The 22,834-nt window shown below is 39.1% G+C and overlaps 2 protein-coding genes across 19 annotated transcripts in view; one reads left to right on the forward strand and one right to left on the reverse strand.

Moving 5' to 3' along the window:
- CASK (calcium/calmodulin dependent serine protein kinase) overlaps nucleotides 1–22,834 on the forward strand; it is a 372,876-nt gene that overhangs the window by 185,319 nt on the left and 164,723 nt on the right. For all 17 annotated transcript variants that reach the window (XM_055562960.1, XM_055562965.1, XM_055562962.1 and 14 more), the window contains one exon: nucleotides 2,358–2,430. In XM_055562960.1, coding sequence (XP_055418935.1) covers nucleotides 2,358–2,430 — 73 coding nt within the window. The remainder of the gene's footprint in view (nucleotides 1–2,357; nucleotides 2,431–22,834) is intronic.
- The window catches only part of GPR82 (G protein-coupled receptor 82), a 198,511-nt gene continuing 189,764 nt past the window's right edge, over nucleotides 14,088–22,834 (reverse strand). For both annotated transcript variants that reach the window (XM_055562982.1, XM_055562981.1), the window contains 3 exons: nucleotides 17,978–18,117; nucleotides 15,647–15,714; nucleotides 14,088–15,509 (listed from right to left, as the gene is read on the reverse strand). In XM_055562982.1, coding sequence (XP_055418957.1) covers nucleotides 14,465–15,475 — 1,011 coding nt within the window. In that variant the 5' untranslated portion in view covers nucleotides 15,476–15,509; nucleotides 15,647–15,714; nucleotides 17,978–18,117 and the 3' untranslated portion in view covers nucleotides 14,088–14,464. The remainder of the gene's footprint in view (nucleotides 15,510–15,646; nucleotides 15,715–17,977; nucleotides 18,118–22,834) is intronic.

The raw sequence follows: 22,834 nt of genomic DNA on the forward strand, positions 1-22,834 counted from the left end.
GTAATTTGGCCACCTGATGTGAAGAACCGACTCATTTGAAGAGACCGTGATGCTGGGAAAGATTGAAGGCAGGAGGAGAAGGGGACCACAGAGGATGAGATGCTGTATGGCATCAGTGATTCAATGGACATGAGTTTGAGTAAACTCCGGGAGTTGGTGATGGACAAGGAGGCCTGACATGCTGCAGTCCATGGGGTCACAGAGTTGGACACTATTGAGCAACTGAACTGAACTACTCATTCCTATTACTTTTCTTTAACTTTGAGCCTGTCTCTGCCACTGTGCTAGGTGTTAGAACATAAAGAATACTAGTGTTGTAGAGATGATGTCATAGAGTGAAATGACTGGAGGTCTCTCACAATCTTGAGATTATAGTAAAGTTAGATGTTTATGTACATCAAGATGAAAGTCTGTTGATTTTAAAAATCCACCTATATTGCTGTTAAAATGGTGATTTTATGAAAGGAACTTACCAGAATGGACCAAAGAAAAGAGTAATATTGGGATCAATAAATGATACTGCAAAGAGAGAGATTTGGCAAAATTTAATAAAACCCTTCCTAAAAATGACAATAGGGAGGGACCTCAGAAAGTATGATTAGGTATGTCCCCTATTGCAGAGTACCAGTGACCATGTAACCAAGGACACATAGATCCTTGCTTTGGTTTAGAGCATTCAACCATATAACTTCTACCTTCCTTCTCTCTGATCCTATACTCCATTGTTGGGAAATGTGGCTTGTATCAGTTGTTCTAGTGAGAGCAAGTGAAAGAAGACTCAGGGACCTGTATCAGTTGTTCTAGTGAGAGCAAGTGAAAGAAGACTCAGAGACCAAGTAATCATACTGATAGTGTTGTTTTTCTCCAAATGGCTGACCCAATTACTGATTACCTCTGTTTTTCAGAGGTGATGAGTTGTGGAGTAAACTAACACACAGGATCAGAATATCAAATCAAACTCTCACATATCAGAGAGATATTCTTCCCTAGCACCAGGCTTTACTGAACAATTGTAAGGATACAGCCAATCAAAAGACCCAGCTGAAGCTGAGAGAGATCTGGGCCTTTTAAGGGTAGCTCTTCACTTCTTCCTGCATCAGAAAATCACCGCTGGCCCAGAATAGATGAGGTCTCTACATGAGGTCTGTGAGATTCCACACACGGAGGGGAGCATTTCAATTATGAAGCATCTCCATTGTGTATCTTGGAGAGTGGTATAACTTACACACCATCCTCCACGAAGCCATTGATGCCTCAGGGATCCTGGGTTCTTTTTATGATAGGCAGTCCTTAGCCAGGGACATTCTGTTAAGGGAATTCCAGAGATAAGCTTTCTTCAGCCTTTACTTTAAAGTTTGGAGAATGAAAGATCTGGATAGAAAAAAACAAAATTAAGTAAATACTAACTAATAAATAATGCTAAGTAAATTGCATTTCTGTGTCATGGCTGGTTGGGAAGGAAAGGGGGGAAAATGAGAAAGGAAGATAGTAGGAAGAAAATGACAGCTATGTAGGGAACAAAATTCAGAGGAAGAGAAGATGAAAAAGACCCTTAAAGAGAAACAGTAGGATTACAGAAGAAGAACTTTAGAATTGAGAGAAGGAAATCGAAGTAAGTTCTCAAGTAATACTGAATGACCTGCTCTTGTCACACCCAGTGGCTAGTGACCCTGTTAGCACTTTTAAATGCTCACTCCTCCTCTGTTCTTCTCCTGGACCCAGTTCAGAGCCTCGGTGGACCCTGCTGGCCTTGTGAGGAGTTTGATTTTCCTTCAGCCCAGAAGGAATCTGCTTTGTTCAAGGATACCCCATCTAATACTTGATTAGGTTGCAAAAAGAAATTGTAGGCATAAGGGGGTTCTCTCTTGTTTGTTCTTAGAGCTAAATGGAAATAAGACAGCTAACCAGCCTCTGCTGGCAGATAAAGACTCCTACCCCTTGAGTTAGAATTCTTTGTGTACTTATGAGCACTGCTCACTTAATAGCAATCCAGAGTAACTAAGTTAAATTAACTGAGTGTCAGAGAACTGTTATTTATTTTTTTCATATTTTAAGGCTGAATTTTTAGTTTACAGAGCTATTTTACCTATGAGCTGTGTGAATGTGTGAAAATTCCTTTGCCTTAGATATCTTAGAAAATGTAGAACACATTATTTCTTCATAAAGCTCATAAACTTATACGTCTGCCAACTTTTTCATTACTAAGCTGTGCATTCCACCAATCTTGTCTACTCAAATGAAAAGTGTCTGCGGGCAGCGAGTATGAAGGTGGGAGTTACAAACTAGGGACATTGTATATTAAGTTTTAAAAATAAAAGCTTTTTTTACAGTTCTAGATTTCTTTTGTTTTTCTACAGTCATTACATGAGACAGATACTGGAAGCTCTACGCTATTGTCATGATAATAACATAATTCACAGGGATGTGAAGGTAAGTCATTTTTATTACTAACTTTAATATTTGTGAATAGATACTGACTTATAGCAATGATAGTAATGAGAAATTTTTCTTTAATGTTTTTATGAAGAACATCTTAAAGTTAATTTTACTTACAAATAAAAATTTTTTGAACTGGTTTATATTTGGAGATTTGTAGTAATTCTTAATAGGAACAATTTTTTATCATTTCCATTTCCTTATTTTTATTAAAATGTACATGCATTCTAAAATTCCATTATTCTTTCTTTGCCTTTGTGTGTGTGTGTAAGAGAAGTGTGAAAATCCAGCAAATAGGAAGAACAAACAATATTCTGCACTAAGTTAATTGAGGGGAAAATGAGAATTTGGTTGATATAGGAATAGTTCATCACACTTACATTTCTGTAATGTTGCAATGTAGAATAGTCAGCATTTTATTTTCTTTGCAGAGAGTTTTGAAACATAGTCTGAAATCATAAATTATAATAGTTTGTACTCTTAGGAATATGAATATTACCATTATTCAGGCTTTATGCCTGTTTGATCCCAGTATCATTTCATGAGAACTGTCAGTTCCTGGCTCATTATGGTGTCAGGCAGAACAAGGAAGCATGAAAGAAAGGGAGACATGGCCCTCCTGCTCATGCCCACCCCCTTTCAAGGCCTTGAGTCGCTAAGAGCCCCTGCAATCTCTCTGGCCCTCTTGTCCACTGTCACATGCTCCTATTTTGTCACTGGTTTCTCTCTAACCCATAGCATCCATAGGTACAGTGCTCTTCTTCTCTCAAGAAATAATATCAAAGGCCTGGCTTCTTCAGTGGACTTTAATAGTTAAGAAAAATGAGTAGAATTTAATTAAATTTTCTATAACATCTGAGAAATTTTAACTGAAACTCTGGTGGTTAAAAGCTGAGGGAAAGCATGAGCAATTCCAAACCCATCTAGGGGAATGTTATAATAGCAATGAAAAATCATTGGAGAAATGTACAAAATACACATTAGTGTAAATTAGTTGTAAAATATCTTATTCTTTTCAAATGTAGTAATAGGAAAGCAATATTGTTATTATCTCCACTCAACATTTTAAACAACTCGGTGGATACATAGCACTTTTATAAGCAAGTATTCTTCAGTCATGCAAACAAAGAGAGTGAGAAGTGTAGAAAGATAAGGAGGGTAGGGAATGGTCAGTGATAGCAATATGTCGTGTTATTCTTTTGCATTTAATTAATAGAAGAAAATGCATATATACAGAATGAACTATATCTCCATAAATGACAATCTGTGGGAGTTCCCTGGTGGTCCAGTGGTTTAGACCCCACACTTCCACTGCAGAGGGCATGGGTTTGATACCTGGTTGGGGAGCTAGGATTCTGCATACCACACAGTAAGCCCCCCAAAAAAAGATCATTTGAAAACTTAAAATATGTAAAACAGGGGGCTTCACTGATAGCTCAGTGGTAAAGAATCCACCTGCCAATTTAGGAGACATGGGTTCTATCCCTGGTCCGGGAAGATCGCACATGCCGCAACTACTGAGCCTATGCACCATACAACTAAGCCCACGCACCACAATTACTGAGCCTGTACTCTCGAGCCCACATGCTGCAACTGCTGAAGCCCGTACGCCCTAGAGCCCGTGCTCCGCAACGAGAGAGGCCACTGCAGTGACACACCTGCACGCTGCAACTAGAGAAAAGCCTGCACGGCAACGAAGACCCAGCACAGCCCCAAATAAATAAATACAGTGTTTAGAAATATGTAAAACAAATTCTGAGTTCATATAGTAGCATTATGTTAAAGACTGTTGCTCAAGAGGCAATTTTTTTTATTGAGATATAGTTAACATTTAGCATTATATTAGTTTCAGGTATACAACATAATGATATATGTATATATTGTGACATGATCACCACAGTAAGTCTAATTACTCTCTGTCACCATGCAAATGTACAATATAATATTATTGACTAGTCACCAGGCTGTACATTATGTCTCATGACTTATTTATTTTTGTGATTGGAAGTCTGTACCAGTTACCCCCTTGACCCATTTTGTCCCTCCAACCCTCTTTCTCTCTGGCAACCACCATTCTGGTCTCTGTGTCTGTGAGTTTTGTTTTGTTTGTTCATTTGTTCTGATTTTGAGATTGTGTATGACTGAAATCTTATTTGTCTGTCTCTATCGGACTTACTCAACATAATACCCTCAAGGTCCATCCACTTTGTCACAATGGCAAGAGTTCATTCTTTTTTATGACTGAGTAGTATTCTGTTGTGAGTGTGTGAGTGTACACACACACACACACACTGTCTTTGTTCATTTACCCGTCAATGGACACTTAGGTTGTTTCTATCTTGGCTAATGTAAATAATGCTGCAGTAGCATGAGGGTGCATATATCTTTTTAAAGTAATGTTTTTGTTTTCTTCAGATAAGTACTCAGAAGTCAAATTGCTCAATCATTTGGTAGTTCTTGTTGAAAGTGAAAGTCACTCAGTAGTGTCCAACTCTTGGTGACCACATGGACTACACAGTCCATGGAATTCTCTAGGCCAGAATACTGGAGTGGGTAGCCTTTCCCTTTTCCAGAGGATCTTCCGAACCCAGGGTTCAAACCCAGGTCTCCCACATTGCAGGCAGATTCTTTACGAGCTGAGCCACAAGGGAAACCCAAGAATAGTGGAGTGGGTAGCCTATCCCTTCTTCAGTGGATCTTCCCAACCCAGGAATCGAATTGGGGTCTCCTGGATTGCAGACAGATTCTTTACCAACTGAGCTATCAAGGAAGCCCCCATGTGGTAGTTCTATTTTTAGTTTTTTGAGGAACCTCCATACTGTTTTCTAGAATGACTGCACCAATTTACATTTCCACCAATAGTGTATGAGGGTTCCCTTTCTTTCTACATCTTCACCAACACTTGTTATTTCTTACCTTTTTGATGATAGTCCTTCTAACAGGTTAGGAGGTGATCTCTCATTTTGGGGATTTGCATTTCCCTGATGATTAGTGATTTCGAGCATCTTTTCGTGTACTTGTTGGCCATCTGTCTTATTTGGAAAAATGTCTTTTCAGATCCTCTGCCCACTTTTTAAATCAGATTGTTTGGGATTCTGTTACTGAGTTGTAAGAAGCAATTTTATTTTGAATTCTGTTCTTGAGAGGTAATTACATCAGCATCATATGAGAAATAATGATGGACAACACACTCTAATTCTTTCAATAATATAGTCAGTCAGCTTTTTGGTTGGCCATGGTATAATGACAGTCCAAAACCAAATACAATCCCTAAGTAGTTATGTTTGAATACTGTGCTTCAGCTTTCATTTACATTCTGATTGATTTATTCAACAAATATCCGAGTACCTACTTCACACAGTATACTGTGTTTCGAGTCCTAAAGGCATTATGGTCTCAGTAGACAGATGAGATACTGTATCTGTTACCAGCTACTACAGACCAACACACAGTGACTTACAGCAATCACCATTTATTTGCTTTCAGTTCTGCAGTTGGGCAAAGCTTGAGGAGGACTGCTCAATTTTGTCTCACAGGCTGTTGGCTAAGGTGGCACGGCTAGTATCCACAAAGGCTTCACTCACTTTTCTGGCATCTCAGCAGAAGTAAATAGAACAGCTGGAAGCTGGCTGGGCCCTCTTTGCAGTCTCTCATTCAGACCCCCCCCCCCCCTCTCTCTCTCTCTCTCTTTGCAGTCTCTCATTCAGAACCTCTCTCTCTCTCTCTCTCTCTCTCTCTCTCTCTCTCTCACACACACACACACACACACACACACACACACACCCCTCTTCATGGCCTCCCTTTCTAGCAGGACAGTGTCTCACGGCACCAAAGGAGCAAAAATGAAGCCTCAACCTAGAAATGGCACCATGTCATGTCTTCTGCCTTCTGTTAGTCAAAATGTCACAAGAGTAGCCTGGATTCAAGAGGAGGAAAAACAGGTTGTGCCTTTTAGTTAGAGGAGCAACATATGTGCACAAGGATAGGAGAACTTGCTCACGGCCTTGTTCGTGAACAAGGAGAACTTGTTCGCAGATAGGCAAAACAAATAATTACCATCCAAGGTATGGGGTGGGAAATATTAAAAGGCAGAGTCATAGAAAATTCATGGAGAAAGTTGCATTTGAGCCTAGTCTTGAGTCGTGGGGGAGTTAAAACAGGATGAGAGGACGTTTCAAGCAACAGGAATAGTGTAGGCAACAGCTCAAAGTTACTGTAATAAATTTTAGTAAGTTTATTATATCTAAGGCACATGCCAAATAATTTTGAGGAAGCATCCAGAAACATGAACTTCCCAGGTGGCAATGGTAGTAAAGAACCTTCCTGCCAATGCAAGAGACGCAGGTTTGATCCCTGGGTCAGGAAGATTCCCTGGAGGAGGGCATAGCAACCCACTGCAGTATTCTTGCCTGGAGAATCCCATGGACAGAGGAGCCTGACAGGCTGCAGTCCATAGGGTTGCAAAGAGTTGGACATGACTAAAGCAATTTAGCATGCACACACACATTCAGAAACAGTCTAAGGAAGGGAAGAGAGAACTGATTCTCAAACTGCACGTTAATAAGAAACCACCAGAAAAGGCACCATTGTTGAATTGGGAAGCAGACTCTCAACACAGAGCACACATTATTGTTGATATTCTTTATATTTCAGTACCTGAAATCTATACATTTCACATGGTAACTATAGTGCTCACATCTAGCTAATTGGTAAATTGGGATTGGGTTTTTTTTTTTCTTAAAACATCCATCCAAAAATACATATCAAGTGCCTACTGTGTGTCTGGCACTATCCTAGGAACCAGAGCTACATCATCAAACAAAACAGACGAAATCACTGACCCTGTGGAGCTGACTTTCTAGTTCAGGGAGACAGACACTGATCACTGAGCATAAAGAAGTCAAATGTATAGTAGGTTAGAGATGTGAAAAGGACTACAGGGAAGAAAAAAAAAGAGCAGCCAAAGGGATGAGGACTGCTGGAGAAGGGGTTGCAGTATTAAATAGGGTGATGAAGCAGGCCCCATTGAGCAGTTGACCTCTGGCAAGGAGAGATGGTGGGCTAACTGACACCAAAGGAGGAGGATTCTGGGTAAAAGAAAGGCAGGAGCATAAGTGGCCTGTTTGAGCTAGAGCAGGGAGGCCAGTATGGTTGAAGCAAAGTGGGCAAAGGGGAGAGTGGATAGTAGATGAGGTTAGAGAGGAAAGGAGGGGAGGAGAACCTTTAACTTTTACTCTGACAGAACTGAGGATTCACCAAAGAGTTTTGAACAAAGACAGATGGTGATCTGACTTTCCACGGTAACAGGACTACATTGCTTTGTTGCTCTAATAGATTGAATAGGGGCTCCAAGGTGGAACTTGGGAAACAGAAGATGGTCCTGCCTGGCAGGGCCAGAGTGGTAGCAAGGAAGTGATTAAAAAAAAAAAAAAAAGTAGATTCCAGGTATATTTGAAGGTTGTGTCCACAGGATTTGCTAATATAATTTCAGTAGCTTAGATAACCCAAAGTAGTTTCATTCAGGACCTTATTATAGAGGTTTTCCAATGTAGTGATCTTTAATAATAATGCAACTTTAATGACAGTACATTTCCCATGGCTAATAATTTAAACTTTCACTGGATGTGTTCTTACTCTTTGCTAATAATAACAAATTTTGTGAAGAAGCTTTTCTTCATATTCAGATAGTGGATATTCAGTGACTTGTCTGGATATAGATTTTGATTTCTATAGTGAGTTTTTGTCAAAGTTTTCTTCCTTTTTACTCAGTAAAGAAAACAGAAGACCATTGCAACAGTCCATTCCTTTGAGAAAAATTTCTATTATTTAATCGTCCCTTTTAGCTAGCCAAGCATATTCCCATTTTCTCCCTTGTTCTGGTTCTCATTCTCCTTCCCTCCTTCCTTGCCCTCCCCTTAAGTTCTTGGCATAGATCCAGAAGCATTGGGTTTCAAACATTCTAGAATTATATTAATAATACTTTTTTTTCTTTACTTGGTAAGCATTTCTTTTTGAAATCAGAATGCTGCTGCTGCTGCTAAGTCACTTCAGTTGTGTCAGACTCTGTGCAACCCCATAGACGGCCTCCTACCAGGCTCCTCTGTCCCTGGGATTCTCCAGGCAAGAACACTGGAGTGGGTTGCCATTTCCTTCTCCAGTGCATGAAAGTGAAAAGTGAAAGTGAAGTCGCTCAGTCGTGTCCAACTCTTAGCGACCTCATGGACTGCAGCCTACCAAGCTCCTCCGTCCATGGGATTTTCCAGGCAAGAGTACTGGAGTGGGGTGCCATTGCCTTCTCCATGAAATCAGAATACCTGAGTCTAAAAATGTTTGGTTCTATCAGGTTACATTTGAGTCTATGATGCCATGTGAAGAAGCAGTTTCATATGAAATTGTGTAAAATGTAATTGTATAATTCTTTGAAGACTCTTGAGAGTCCCTTGGACTGCAAGGAGGTCAAACCAGTCAATTCTAAAGGAAATTAGTCCTGAATATTCATTGGAAGGACTAATGCTGAAGCTCCAATACTTTGGCCATGATGCAAAGAACTGACTCATTGGAAAAGACCCTGGTGCTGGGAAAGATTGAAGACAGGAGAAGGGGACGACAGAGGATGAGATGGTTGGATGGTATCATCAACATGATGGACATGAGTTTGAGTAAGCTCCGGGAGTTGGTGATGAACAGGGAGGCCTGGCGTGCTGCAGTCCATGGGGTCAAAGAGTCAGACACGACTGCGTCACTGAACTGACTGACTGAAGTTTGGGAAGACGTGTCATCATAGAACAGCATCTCCCAACAGCCGTATACATTTGGGGCCGGGTTCTTTGTTGTGGGGGGGCTCTCTTTTGTGTTGCTACCTCTGCCTAGCCTCGACCCACTAGATGCCAGTAGCATTTCCCTGCTGTGTGACGCTCAAAAATGACTCCCAACATTTCCAAATGCCCCCTCAAAAACCACCCCTGGTTGATGCCCACAGTCATAATATCTATTTCTCATGCTTTGCCTCCCTACAGGCATTAAATAGGGCATGTATGCAAATTCTTTTTTCTATCACCTTTCCTTTTATTCCTGTTTTTTTTCTTGTGAAAGGATGTGAAAACTTTCATTATGTTTCAGTGTTTTCTTCCTCTCACCCCTAAATGAAAAGTACTTTAAAAAAAAATAGTTCAGTTTTTTAGGTAAATGCAACTCCTGGCTCCTTGCTGGCCTTCGTTGGCTCTGTTCAGCCATGAGAGTCACCGTTTTATTGTCTCTCTTGTCTCCCTGAGATGCCTCACAAAGCATCACTTGAGCGCGGAAAGAAAACCAAGCCTCAGACCTTTCTACACCACTGACCTACTGACGTCTGATTTTAATAAGCCAAGTTGAAGTTAAGCCGCTTCTTTGAGCAAACTGCTCGACACACAGTCCCTTTCTATTCTGAATAGGGCCTGTGCCCAGGAGGTTTGGGGGCTCTGGTTTAGTTCTCAGAACTGCAAAACCCCAAATCTCACAGCTGCTCAGCCAGGAACCTCCACCCAAGCATTTCTGTGTGTGCTTCCTTTAAATGGTTTCCTGGCTAACCCATGAACACGCCCGGCTGCTCTCTGGCCACCTTCTGGTATCGGTTCTCCTTTCGGCAGCCGAGGGCCAGACTTCATAATAAATGGTTGCTCATCACATCACTCTAGTTGTGGTGACATTGTGGATTTCTTATGGTATTTCTTCCTCCATCGCTCTTGACATTTGTCTTACATCTCTTACCACAGCTCCCCCAAAGTCCCTCGTGTTTATATTATATAGAACATTGAGAGTTTCCTTAAGATGAAAGTAAATTCTGTTCTTTATTATAATAAGCACACAGGCTTACCTTCTCTGTTACTTTTGTAAGATTGTCGAGCGTAATGTACATGTTCAGCTTGATCGTGGGGTTTTTAATACTTAGAAATACAAGATAAATTTAAGATGACCTTGCTTCTCTTTTTCCACCCATCCCCCGTTTCAAAAAAAAATCAGCTCCAACTTTCTTTTGCTCAGTAGATGCGAGTACTTTCACCGCTGCTTCCCTTCTGAGCCAGCAGTAGCAAGCATGTACCATACAGCCAGTGCCTTTGTACTGTCAGGTATAAAAACCCTTCAGGCTGTAGTAACTCTTGCCACTGATATCAATTCACTTTGAATCCCAGGGCAGTCAAAGAAGGCTCATGGCATTAGGTTGTGGGATTGAAATGCTTAGCAAACTACCAGTGCCCCTCTGTGCTGTGCTCCCTTTGTGGTTTGCCAAGCAAGATTCCCTCTCAGCTTGTCTCCGCATATTCGCTCATAACAGTTCCCTCTCTGCAGACTGCAAAGCCCCAGGTGGGCTGCAGCCAGCCTTAACCAGATCAGAGCAGGGTTGACATTGGAGGGGAGCAAAACTTGCCACCCCCACAATGTGTCTGTTTGGCTTGAAGATTATTGGGGGCTGGTTATTTTTAAGAAGCAAGAGACTCAGGAAGTCTTCCTTTACACCTCCCCCTTAACCGCCTGAAACAATTTAAAGGGTCTGATCCAGGAAGAGTACTAGCACCGGAGATGTCTGCAGAGAATGTGGGCTAGGTGTGGTGGGTGAACTCAGCAGGCTAGGGAGACCAAAGTCCCCTCTGCATCCCATAGTCTTGGTAGCAAGCATTTGTTTCCCAAACATTTGTTTCTCCATCTCCATGTGAATTGCCCTCCTCCCCTTTGAGGTCCCCAACCCCTACCCTCTTCTCCTTCTCTCAGTTGGCTCATAAGTTTCAATTGCCCAGCTTATCCTTGAGCCGAATATTCCAGAGGATATGAGGCCATATTCCCCTTAGGTATGTAATTTATTTTTGGGTTTTTTTTCTCCTGTTAATCCATTTCAGGTCAGGAGAACCTACAGGAGTAGAGGAAAATTTTTTCCTTCTCCAGCATCTTCCTGTTCTCCCCAAAGAATAGAAACTCACTTCCAGGAGGAGTACTCCATCCTTCATTTTGCTGTTCTAGTCTTAATTGTTCATGTTCCTGATTAATAGTTTGCAGGTTGCCTTAATGGGAGTGTATATATGAACCTTTGTCATGCCTGCAGTGTTCTTCCCTGGAGAATCCCAGGGACGGGGAAGCCTGGTGGGCTGTCTATGGGGTCACACAGAGTCGGACATGACTGAAGCGACTCAGCATGCCTGTTAAGACACAATCTTGTCAATCTTTAAGTCAAAATTTGGGGTTTCTGAAATTGTGTTTGATGTTAACTCACAGACACATTAAAAGCATCACTTTCCTGAAATTCACACTCCAAATTTAGGATAAATTTTAGAAAGTGATACTTCCTATAAAATATTTGCCATGACATTAAATAGTCAGTTCCTCAATTACACAAAAAATTCAACATAATTTGCAATCACCTATTCATGAAAGCATCTATGGTGTAAAGATAAACATGGTGACTAATAAGCTCAGTACAGAGAATTAAAACGGAAGTTTTCTACCAGAATGAGTAACTTGAGAAATTGCATATCTCCTTTTCTGCCTTTTTCTAATGTAGAGAAGTCTACTTTGGTGTAGTATCTTTTATTTAAATAGTGGTATAAAGTGATTTTTTTAATAATGATTTTCAGAAGTTACATATGTTTTTGAAACTCCTAAGTGAAGTGAGATTTGATTCAGCATTGCTTATGTTAAGTGAGAACTATTGATCAGCTTCTCAATTCCTCTTAGTCTAATGAGTTTTGGTTTTAAAACTTATGTAAGAAAGTATGCTGGGAGGGATTGGGGCAGGAGGAAAAGGGGACGACAGAGGATGAGATGGCTGGATGGCATCACCAACTCGATGGACGTGAGTTTGAGTGAACTCTGGGAGATGGTGATGGACAGGGAGGCCTGGCGTGCTGCGATTCATGGGGTCGCAAAGAGTCAGACACGACTGAGCAACTGAACTGAACTGAAGAAAGTATTGCTGTAACTGTGGAGAAACTTGGGTGTTTGGGTTGACTTTGAGTTAATATGTGATTCTCATGTCTATGAAATTACTAGATTAGACACCCTTGTTTACAGCCAACATTTAAGGAGTCACCTGGAGTTCCCAGGTCTTCCTTTGTCTCTGCAAATTAAAAATAATCAGCCAGAAATAAGATTGCTGCTATTAAAGAATAATTGTATACTATAAATATTTGAAGCCAGCATGTGTTTTTTCACATGTTTCTCTGAACATTTTCTTCTCTCATTTAAACACTGAAGTAAAAAAAGGAGAAAAATTATTTACTGTTTTCTATTCTTTTTCAACGAAAATCACACAGATTTGTTTCTGTGTAATGTCAATTGTTTCTACATTTTAAATTCTGCAACAAAACATGCTATGAGATGAAAGGCTTAAGAGTGCTATGTGAACTAACTTTAAACTTCTTTTTGAGCACTGAAGAAATTACCATGTAGGGAATAGATGAGTCTTTAAGCAGTTTCCAACTGAGCGACTTCACTTTCACTTTCACTTTCATGCATTGGAGAAGGAAATGGCAACCCACTCCAGTGTTCTTGCCTGGAGAATCCCAGGGACGGGGGAGCCTGGTGGGCTGCCGTCTTTGGGGTTGTACAGAGTCGGACACGACTGAAGTGATGTAGCAGCAGCAGCAGCAGCAATGAAGTAGCAGGTTACAGTTCGGGTTTATTCAGCTTCAATTTTGTTCAGCTGTTTATGTTTGGTTCTTATCCGAGCAATTACAAGTACCATAGGAGCAGAAATAGGAAATAGACTAAAGCTCCAAAGTTGCTTATGGTCTCTTTAGGAAAATAAACACACATTCTTTTTTATTTTTAATTATATTGTATATAATACAGAATATAGCCATCATCATTTGTCTTACAAGATTACATCTAAGAAAGAAATGACCATAAAGAAAGGCTTACTCTTTAAATATTTAGGTAGATATTGGAGAAAATTTTAGATGACTTATTTAACTATGCACTTCAGTGTTTTCATCAGTTAATTGGCATACATCAGGGTTGTGATGATTAAAATAATACATGTGAAACCTGTAAGCACATAGCACATGCTTAGTAAATGAGAGCTACTCATAGCAGTAATGTCATCTGGCTTAATAATAGTACCTGTGAATTACATAGCATTTTTCCGTTCTACAAATGAAGAAATTAACACTTACAGAGGGTGATTTCCCTGAGATTGTCCAGCTAAGTAAGAGTTGGAACTAGGACTGAATCTAGGGACTCTAACTCCAGAGACCAGTCTCACAATGGTGATACTGTTATACTGCCTATCATTTATTCATTCATTTCACAAAAATTAATTGAACACATTTACATGCTAGGTACTGTTTGTCATTAATAACATTATTTATATTGAATACAGAGGAGAATCAACAAAATGTGAAGATCATATAATGACATTTTTATTTTGACAAAGCCTAATCCAAATATTTAAGCGTATTTATAAATAACATCTACTTAATAAATACTGGAATCAATGAATATTGCTTCTCCCAGGATCGTGGACTGGATAATACCAAATAAATAATGTGTTTATAAAACCTTGGATTTTTTATGGTACATTATTCATACACTTAGATAGGACTTAAATGAGGAAATTTCTTATTCACTTTTTTATTTTACTCATTTTAAAAGTTACCAACAATACATTACCCATACATGGACCCTTGTAGTCTAATTACTAGAAAGTAGGAAAGTCATAAACCATTTGCTGCTTTATCCTATAGTTTTGAATTATCATGCTTTGCATAGAAGCATCCATGGTTGAGTTTAAACAGAAAATCATCTGGTGGTTTCATATGTGGTGGGCTCCTTGCAATATGCTTGTCTTTTGCCTCTGTAAGTCTCATCTCAACTTGCACTCTAAGTAGAACCATAAAGTGAGTTTTATGTTTGTTGGTTGGTTGATTTTGTTTTTAAAAACCAAAGAGGCTTTCTAGGTGCCAATTTTCAACCAAGCTATGACCTGTTAAACCCGTCATTTAGGGGCCCCAGTAGGGTCATATGAACAGTTTTCTGTTTGGTGGTATTTTCCATTTGGAAATCAATCAGAGGGTTGCAGATGGGGTGCATCAGGTTTTGTAAAGAGATTGTATAGTGTCTTCTTGAATGTTTTATCTAAAAAAAGAAATATAATGGGGTCTGTGCTACTTCTGGCTGATGCAAGGCAGGTGAGGATGTTTTTTATTTCAATTAAATCATTCAGTTGCTGACAGTCCACTCTTCGGTGTACAACAAAAAAAATGGGTTTAAAAATGCTGTATGGAAGGAAGCAAACTATTAGTAGAATCTGTATGACCAAAAGGTGCCTTTTCACAGAGCTGTAAGTCAGATCTTTCTCTGTAATGGATGTACAAGTCCTTATTTTTCTCAGATGGTTGACAAAAGAGTAGTATGATGTTAGGACAACTAAAAATGAAAACCCAATAAATGTGGTTCCAATGAGGCCTGCAGTCTGAGAGATCTCAGCTCCTAGTTCCATCTGTGAATTATAGCACTTCGTCTCTTCCCCTTTTGTGGTCTCTTCAACCGAGTAGTATATGATAATTGGAATAATTATGCCTAGAACAACTATCCATATGTAAACACACAGTTTTCTAGCAAAGTTGGGCTGGCGAAATTTTTTCAGCAAGTGGCCGTAAAATACTTTCTCGTAACACGAAGTGGTCTCTTGTGTGGAATCCTTTTTCATTAAGGTAGCATAGCGGCTTATGGCAATCCAGCTTAAAATTAAGAGGCTGACGAACATACTCACATGCATGGATAGAGTTCCCAAAAAATTGACCACCCTGCATTGTGGAGATTGATATTCCCACTGAAAACCTTTCAGGAAATAGATACCCATGAAAGGCATGGCACTGCACACGAGTAAGTTTGCAGTCACGAGATGTGCTAGGTAGATGTGTGTTGATGTTTTCTTAGCTATTTTTGTTAAAAATATCCACTGGGAGAGAGAATTTCCAAACAGACCAATGATACAAAGGAAGGTATAAATGATCGGTAAAGCCATGTAAGAGATCTTGGATGGTTGAATACATGTTGAGTTGTTACTCATTTATATCAGATTTCCTTGAATTGTGCCACAGGAGCTAGAACAGAGTTGCAGATATTTAATATTAAAATTACAAATGGTATTTAACCTGAATAATTTTTTTAAGCATTGGCTAAAATAAAATAGTAACATAAATATAGTGAATGGAAAGGGAAAGTAGAGATGCCTTCTCACCTTTTCTAATCACGATTGTCCGATTGAAATAAAAGCAGGTAGTTGATTATTGTGGATGGTGCCTTTGTCTAAAGAATAAAATTTGATAGAAATAGTTAAATGCCTGAGATTTATTCTTTTATACTAGAGAAACATGTAATTCTTATACTAGATTTTAAGGTAGTTTGTAAAAGACAATTGATTTTGGCCTAGGAAGGTAATTTTTAGAATTTAAAGGTACTTGCAAGCAATACTTACTGGCCAAAGTAAACTGTTGCAAAAGTATTTTGCGGTCATGTTATCGCAAGACCAATTTTTAATTACCACCCTGCTGCTGCATTGCTTCAGTCATGTCCAACTCTGGGCAACCCCATAGACGGCAGCCCACCAGGCTTCTCTGTCCCTGGGATTCTCTGGGCAAGAATACTGGAGTGGGTTGCCATTTCCTTCTCCAAATTACCACCTTAATTGTCCATAAATACTTTTAAAAATGGTGTCTTTTCATGGCTAAGTTAAAGAGCTTCTCTCTAATCCAATACTATTAGAAGAGTCTCTTTTTGTATTTCAGAAGTAAACTTAATTCTGTATCAACATTCAGGCAAGATCTTGAATTAAACAGAAGAAAAATGTAGTGACCGAGGATAGACACCAGGATACCAGGGTCCTTACCAGATGTCATCAGTAATTTCTTATTTCAGATATTTAATGCTCATCTATCATACTTTAGTAAAAATATAGTTCAAGATTCTGAATCAAACTGTAGTTGCTATTGCTTGTTGGTTAGAGCGCCCCCATGTGTCTTTGTGTGTAACTTAGTACCTTGGTTTTTCAGAGAAGTGTTTTGTTTTTTGTTTTTTAGAGGATACTTTAACCACAGTATAAATGCAGGTATGATTTGGCCTTTTTAATGTCTTGTTTTTAAATGTCTCTTGCTTCAAAAGGTACACATACAGACTCCTTTTCATATTTTTCTCATTCCTTTATTTTTCTTTTAGTTGGAAATAAAAGGTTTTGGATTCTGGTCAAATAAAAACCATGAGCTCTTTTCAGAATGTGCTTCAGTTCTCCGTATTTTTCACCATACATTTCTAAGTACCACATTCTCTACTCTTTTATAATCTAGAATAAGGGTACTCAGTTTTTTTCTTCTCATTCTCTCTTTTGATAAACACAAAATTTTTTTTCTGTACAGTGCCTTCTGAGATTCTTATATGCTCCTAGCCCCTCAGGGATATTTTACTCTTTACCCCTCTTCAGCATCAGATTATATTTTTTGCATCTTAGATTATAAAAGTAGGGATTTTTCCCAAAATATACCACTGTATTTTTGAAATTACTTTTTAAACCAATCTTCACTCAAAGGCTTGAAAGCTTGGTTATCTGTAGGTTCAAATACTAAGACCCTTAATGTCTACCAGTGTCTATCATGTTATTTTGTTGCTTTGCAATTTTTATTTAGAAAATGATGCATATGCTTCAGAGTGAGTTTGTATCTGAGTCCAGTACAGCCTGGCAAATGGAAATTGATTTAAAAATCAGAGAGTGAAATTAGCCAGTTTATTTCTTAAGAAAAACAATTATCTGATCAAAGTGGTTATTTATATTACATAAAGAATGGAACTTCCTTTTGTGATGATGTTAAAGAAAAACACTAGCTACTGCCTTGTATAGAAAATGCATTGGGTTCTAAAATCTATAAAGGTGGTGCTTTTGTATTAATGGATAGTATTCTTTAAAAAAAAAAAAGCTAGACCACCACTAGAGCATCTGTCACCATCTTATTCATTACCATTGCCTTGCTTTTCTATTTCACCCTAGCACATGCTTCAGAACAGAGGAGAGGTAAAAAGACCTTCACAGAGGCTAGCTTTATCGCATGGATGACCTTGAGACTCTAGAGGCACCTTCAGGATAACAGACAGCAACTAGTTGACCATCTTTAGCTTGCCAAACATCAAGCTTGTATCTCTTAGGTACCTCTCCTTTAAAAGTAAAGTTTGATTATAAAACTGCTAGATAATTATTTTCTAAAATTTAGAAACCATAAGGCTTAAGAAATCAAATAACAATCACATGTTACATATACAGAATGGCTCTCTAGAAAATGTGTGCAAGTCTGCGTTCCGCTCAGCAGAATGCCTGTCTTGAATCAGTCCTGTAACACATTGTACCTCTGCTAATTTGACAAATGAAAGACATCTACAATTCTAACTTTAGCTACTAACGGTTACCTACATAATTAATATGCTGACCTTTCTTAGTGATCAGTCTTAAAATGTAAACATTTTAATCCTGTTAGAGTTTTTATATAAAGAGTTAACTTTTAAGCTCAAACTGAGTGATCAGTCTTACCTGTATCAGTAGTTTATGCCAGACAAGGCTCTGTTGTTCAGGGTGGTGATGCTCAATTTCAGATTTATAATTCTCTGATCATTAGTCTTCCATTATCTTTCAGTTTTACTCAAGGAGAATAGATTCTTGCATGACACCAACTACAGTGGGAAGAAAGGAAATTAAACGCTGTATTGAAGAAATTCGATAGTTATGGTGAATGTAGCAACTACCTTCTCAAAAAAAAAAAACTCATTTCTCTATTTCTATAGCGGGAGGAAGTTGGTGGACAATATATATACTGTGCTTCCTTATTATTATTTCATGAACCGGTTACACCTCACTTAGCTTCATTAGCATGCTTGGCAGAAGTTAAGTTCAAAGGTTTAGTCCCCGTGGCTAGTTACTTTTGTAAAAATACAGTGGTAGAGGAAACCATTCCATAGTAACCCTCTAAAATATTGGTACAAACTTATCTGTAAAATCATTTGTGGATGGCTTATTTGCAACTCAGCTTTATTGTAAATAAAGGGAAGCAGAATTCAAAGTTGTTTTACTTGTAGGAGGTTACTGGAATCAAATATAGAACTGGGGGATAAAGAAGTGAGGCCCAGAGCAGTACACTGTAAGCACAGACTACACTCAAGGGTTTTGGTCTCATCTTGGGGGGGCGGGGGGTGTGTGTGCACATGCACTCAGTTGCTCTGTCATGTCCAACTCTTTGCGACCCCATGGACTGTAGCCCACCAGGCTCCTCTGTCCATGGGATCATCCCAGCAAGAATACTTGCATAGGTTGCCATTTCCCCAATAGACTGACCCATTCTACTTCAGATTGTCCTCTGCTGCCTCCATTCAGATTCAAAAGCAGTACATTGGAGCATTTCATTATGAATTTGGGAAATCCTGGAAAGTGCCAGAACTGAAGACCAAATATGCCTCAAATCAATAGTTATATTACAATATAAAGAACTGTGAAACCAATTTGAGGTACAGGATTGTTTCATCAGTCTATTAACTATTAACTAAATGAACGCTAAGTACCATAGTTAAACCAGTGGGAGTCTGAGGATGGGAACAGCAATCTAATTTCATCAGGCTCAAGCACTTCAGTTATCTGTAACAATCTTCATTTAAAATTAAGAAATATACTTTGCCATTTCTCATAACCCGTCATGCTATCTTATTTCTTGTTGATTGGATAAATTCACCTGAATGCTTGCTAATATTTCTCTTTAAAATAATAATGAGGACTACCTGAGTGTCTGGATTTTGTTCTGCTGTTACTCATCTTTGCAATGCTTGCCATCATTTAATTAAGAACAGTGACTCATCTGGGGTTACATGGCCATTGATTGAAGTAGTCTGGCCTCTGGAATTCCTATCATTTTTATTTCAACAATTTTTCATGTTCCAGGAAGAAATTATTTAGAACAAAAAATAGTCTAGATGTCCATCAACAGATGAATGGATAAAGAAATTGTGATAAATTTATACAATGGAATATTATTTGGCCATAAAAAGGAATGAATTTGTGTCAGTTGTAGTGAGGTGGATGAACCTAGAGGGTCTTTTACAAAGTGAAGTAAGTCAGAAAGAGAAAAACAAGTATCGTATATTAACACATATATATGAAATCTAGAAAAGTGGTACTGATGAACCTAGTAGAGAATGGACTTGTAGACACAGAGGGGGCGTGTGGAACAAATTGAGAAAGTAGTTTTGACATACATACACTATCACGTGTAAAATAGTTAGTGGGAAGTTGCTAAATAACACAGGGAGCGCAGCCTGGCACTCTGTGATGACCTAGAAGGGTAGGATAGAGAGAGGGAGGGAAGGGATATATATAGACTGATTTGCATTGTTGTACGGCAGAAACCAACACAAAATTGTAAAGCAATTTTCTACCAATTAATAAAATTTTTAGAAAACAGTTTGAAATAATTTAGAGAAGAAAGACTGTAAAAGGAATCCTGTTTATAAGTGATCAAAAGATAATTTTGGTACTACCTTTTTGAGGGTTAAGCACCTTCGGCCCAAGAAAAAAGAATATCCTTACTCTCTACAACTTATCTTCCATTGTCCCCAAACTCAGTAGATGATAGCATCACTTCTTCAGTTATTCAAGCTCAAAACCTAGGAATCACCCTTGATTCCTCTCTTCCCTTTGCATCTCACATCCAATAAATTGCTGCTACTGCGGCTTCTGTCACCACCGCCACTAGTATTAGCCTCATTTAATGAAAGCCTGTTATGTGCCAGGCATCCTGTTAAACGCTTTACATGCATGTCTTATTTAGTCTTCACAATACTCTGTGAAATAATACTATGAAATAAGTATCTTCATTTTATAGGTGAGGAAAACTGAACCTCAGAAAAGTCACGTAAGTTGCCCAAGGTCGCGTAGCCATCTGTCCTCACAGAGCAAGTAATTGAAGAGAACAAGGCCATGGTTTCAATGCCTTTTTTTAAAATCTGGCCTCTAAAGTCAACACCATCACTTCTGCAGTATTCTGTTGGTCGCCTAAAGCCAGCAGTGATTCAGTGTGGGAGGTATAAATATCAGCAGATGATAGTCGTTGGGAGCCATCTTGGATGCTGGCTACCACAGATGGCAATCAGCCATTGAACCAAGGAAGAGTCAGAAGTACTGCTTAAAATGATAGTCAGATGACATAATTTATCTGGCAAGAATGCCTGGACAGGTGTAATTTTCACCTTTTCTTCCTCTATTTTGATTTTTTTTTTAATGCTCTGTAGTTTTCTTAAACAGTGCGGTTCATTTCACAAATGTTTGTTGGAGTTACTGCTGTGTTTCCAGTAGTGTGTGGAGGTCACTGAAGAAGTGTAACATGCCCAACACGGCACAGCTAGTAAATTTACTTTAAGGTACATATTTGGATTTTTTTTTTTCCAACCTCACCCTCTCCCTTAGCAGCAATTACTGGTTTTTTTAGAGTCAATAAGGATAAGTAAACTAGAGTCAAGTTTTCAATACTTTTATTCATAGACAGGGTTTCTAGGCTCTGAGGTAGCAGAATTGACTGGGAGAACTCAAGCCCAATTTTATTCTTTCTTGGAGAACTTTGGACTTCATTAAGCTAATTTTTATTCTGTCAATATCAGTATAAAGTCTTTATTATTTTAGTGATTTTGAGTTCCCTAATTGAAATAGAAGGAAAATTTTATTTATATTTTTCTAAGACACTGGGCAGTATTCATGCAATTGGTAAAAGGTGTGGATGTCAGAGAATTACCAGAAATATAGCTCAGGCAGAAATGTCAAGAATTGCAAGTTCTCTGTCAAAGTGACCCCATGGACTTTTCTCATTTAGGTCACCTATAGTTTTCTTTGGTTCTCATTCATCTTTCCCATGCTTCTCTTCTTCAAAGTTCTGCTTCTGTTTCCAAGTCTAAATGCTCTTGCCTAACCATTCTAATTACTTCCTATATCCTCTGCCAAATACTGGCTTCCTCAGTGTTCTGCTCTGACCCTTATGATTTACTCCTTGAGGTATTAGAGTAATTCCCCAGAGTGTAAGTCCTGCCATGTATGAAGTTTCCTGCTTTTGAGATGTTAGATGTTCAAAGGGCACGCATGCTCCAGTGCAGTTTGACAATCCACAGTGAGCTATATTCAGCAGGGGAATATAAGAGCTTTCCTAAAAAAAAAAAAACGCTTTCCTGGTGGATCACTGGGATTAGGACAGGGTCCCTTTTCAACTTGCCTCAGAGCCAGAACCCAGAGGACACAAAACAGCTCAGTCATACCTGTACCATTGTGCTTAAACTAGACAGTTATTTTCACCTACCAGCTTAGTGTCTTCTAAAATGGCAACAGTGGGTCTTTAAAGCCCTGTCTCTGATGACTCAGAAGCTGAGGGCATTGGGAGGCTGGTGTGCAGTAAGAGAAGACATGCCTTATGTGGTCCACATTAGAACTTCACATTCAAAAGATAATTATTTCTTCAAGGGGGAGTGGGATGAGGGGGCAGTGGAAGCCTTTATCCAGTTCACTGCACACCCGAGCCAGCAGTTACCTTTAGTGAAACAGAGACCTGTTACTCAAAGCTGTGGTTTATTCAAGGCTCTCTGAGGTCCCCGCTCTCTTCAGGATGTGGTGTCTGGCCACAGCCCTGTCTCTGTCTCCAGTTGCACTGTGCTCAGGCCTCACCATCTACCACGAGCAGCTATAATCATGGCTGTCTCACCCTTAATCAGGGTATGAAGATCCTCTACTTGCTGCTACAAGCTGGCTTGGGAGTATTTCCTTCAAGAACTGTTTAAAAAAAAAAAACCAACAGAAATTATAGTCCAAAGTGTGAAAATGTATAATAGCACAGAAGAGTGATTACCTCTGGAGAAGGAAATGGCAACCCACTCCAGTACTCTTGCCTGGAAAATCCCATGGACAGAGGAACCTGGTAGGTTACAGTCCATGGGGTTGCAAAGAGTCCGACACTACTGAGCGACTTCCCTCTTTCTTTTTTTCTTTCTTTCTTTCTTTTCTTTTCTTTTGTAAGAAAGGTCTAATGGCAAAACATAAAATGGAACTGCCAGTTAGAGTTTCACTATACTTCACCTTTGGCTTTTGTCTTTCCAGATACTCTTGAACGTACTGGGTACATTGTCTTCCAGAAATGCACACCATCGAAACATGGCGGCAGTCATTAAAACTAGAATCTCCACAGAGGTGGCAATTGGAAAGCAGATGGGAAATTCACAGATTTTAGGAAGAGGGAAACTTCAGCATTGGATTAGATGAAGCAAAGATATTTTTGAGGACAGTCAAATTTTGAATTTCAACATCTTTGAGTCAATCAAGTTTGGTTCATATCATGCTTCAGAACCTACCTACCTTTTTGTTTTCAAGTTC

The sequence above is a fragment of the Bubalus kerabau genome, chromosome X (genome assembly GCF_029407905.1).
Source record: "Bubalus kerabau isolate K-KA32 ecotype Philippines breed swamp buffalo chromosome X, PCC_UOA_SB_1v2, whole genome shotgun sequence".
Lineage (NCBI taxonomy): Eukaryota > Metazoa > Chordata > Mammalia > Artiodactyla > Bovidae > Bubalus > Bubalus kerabau.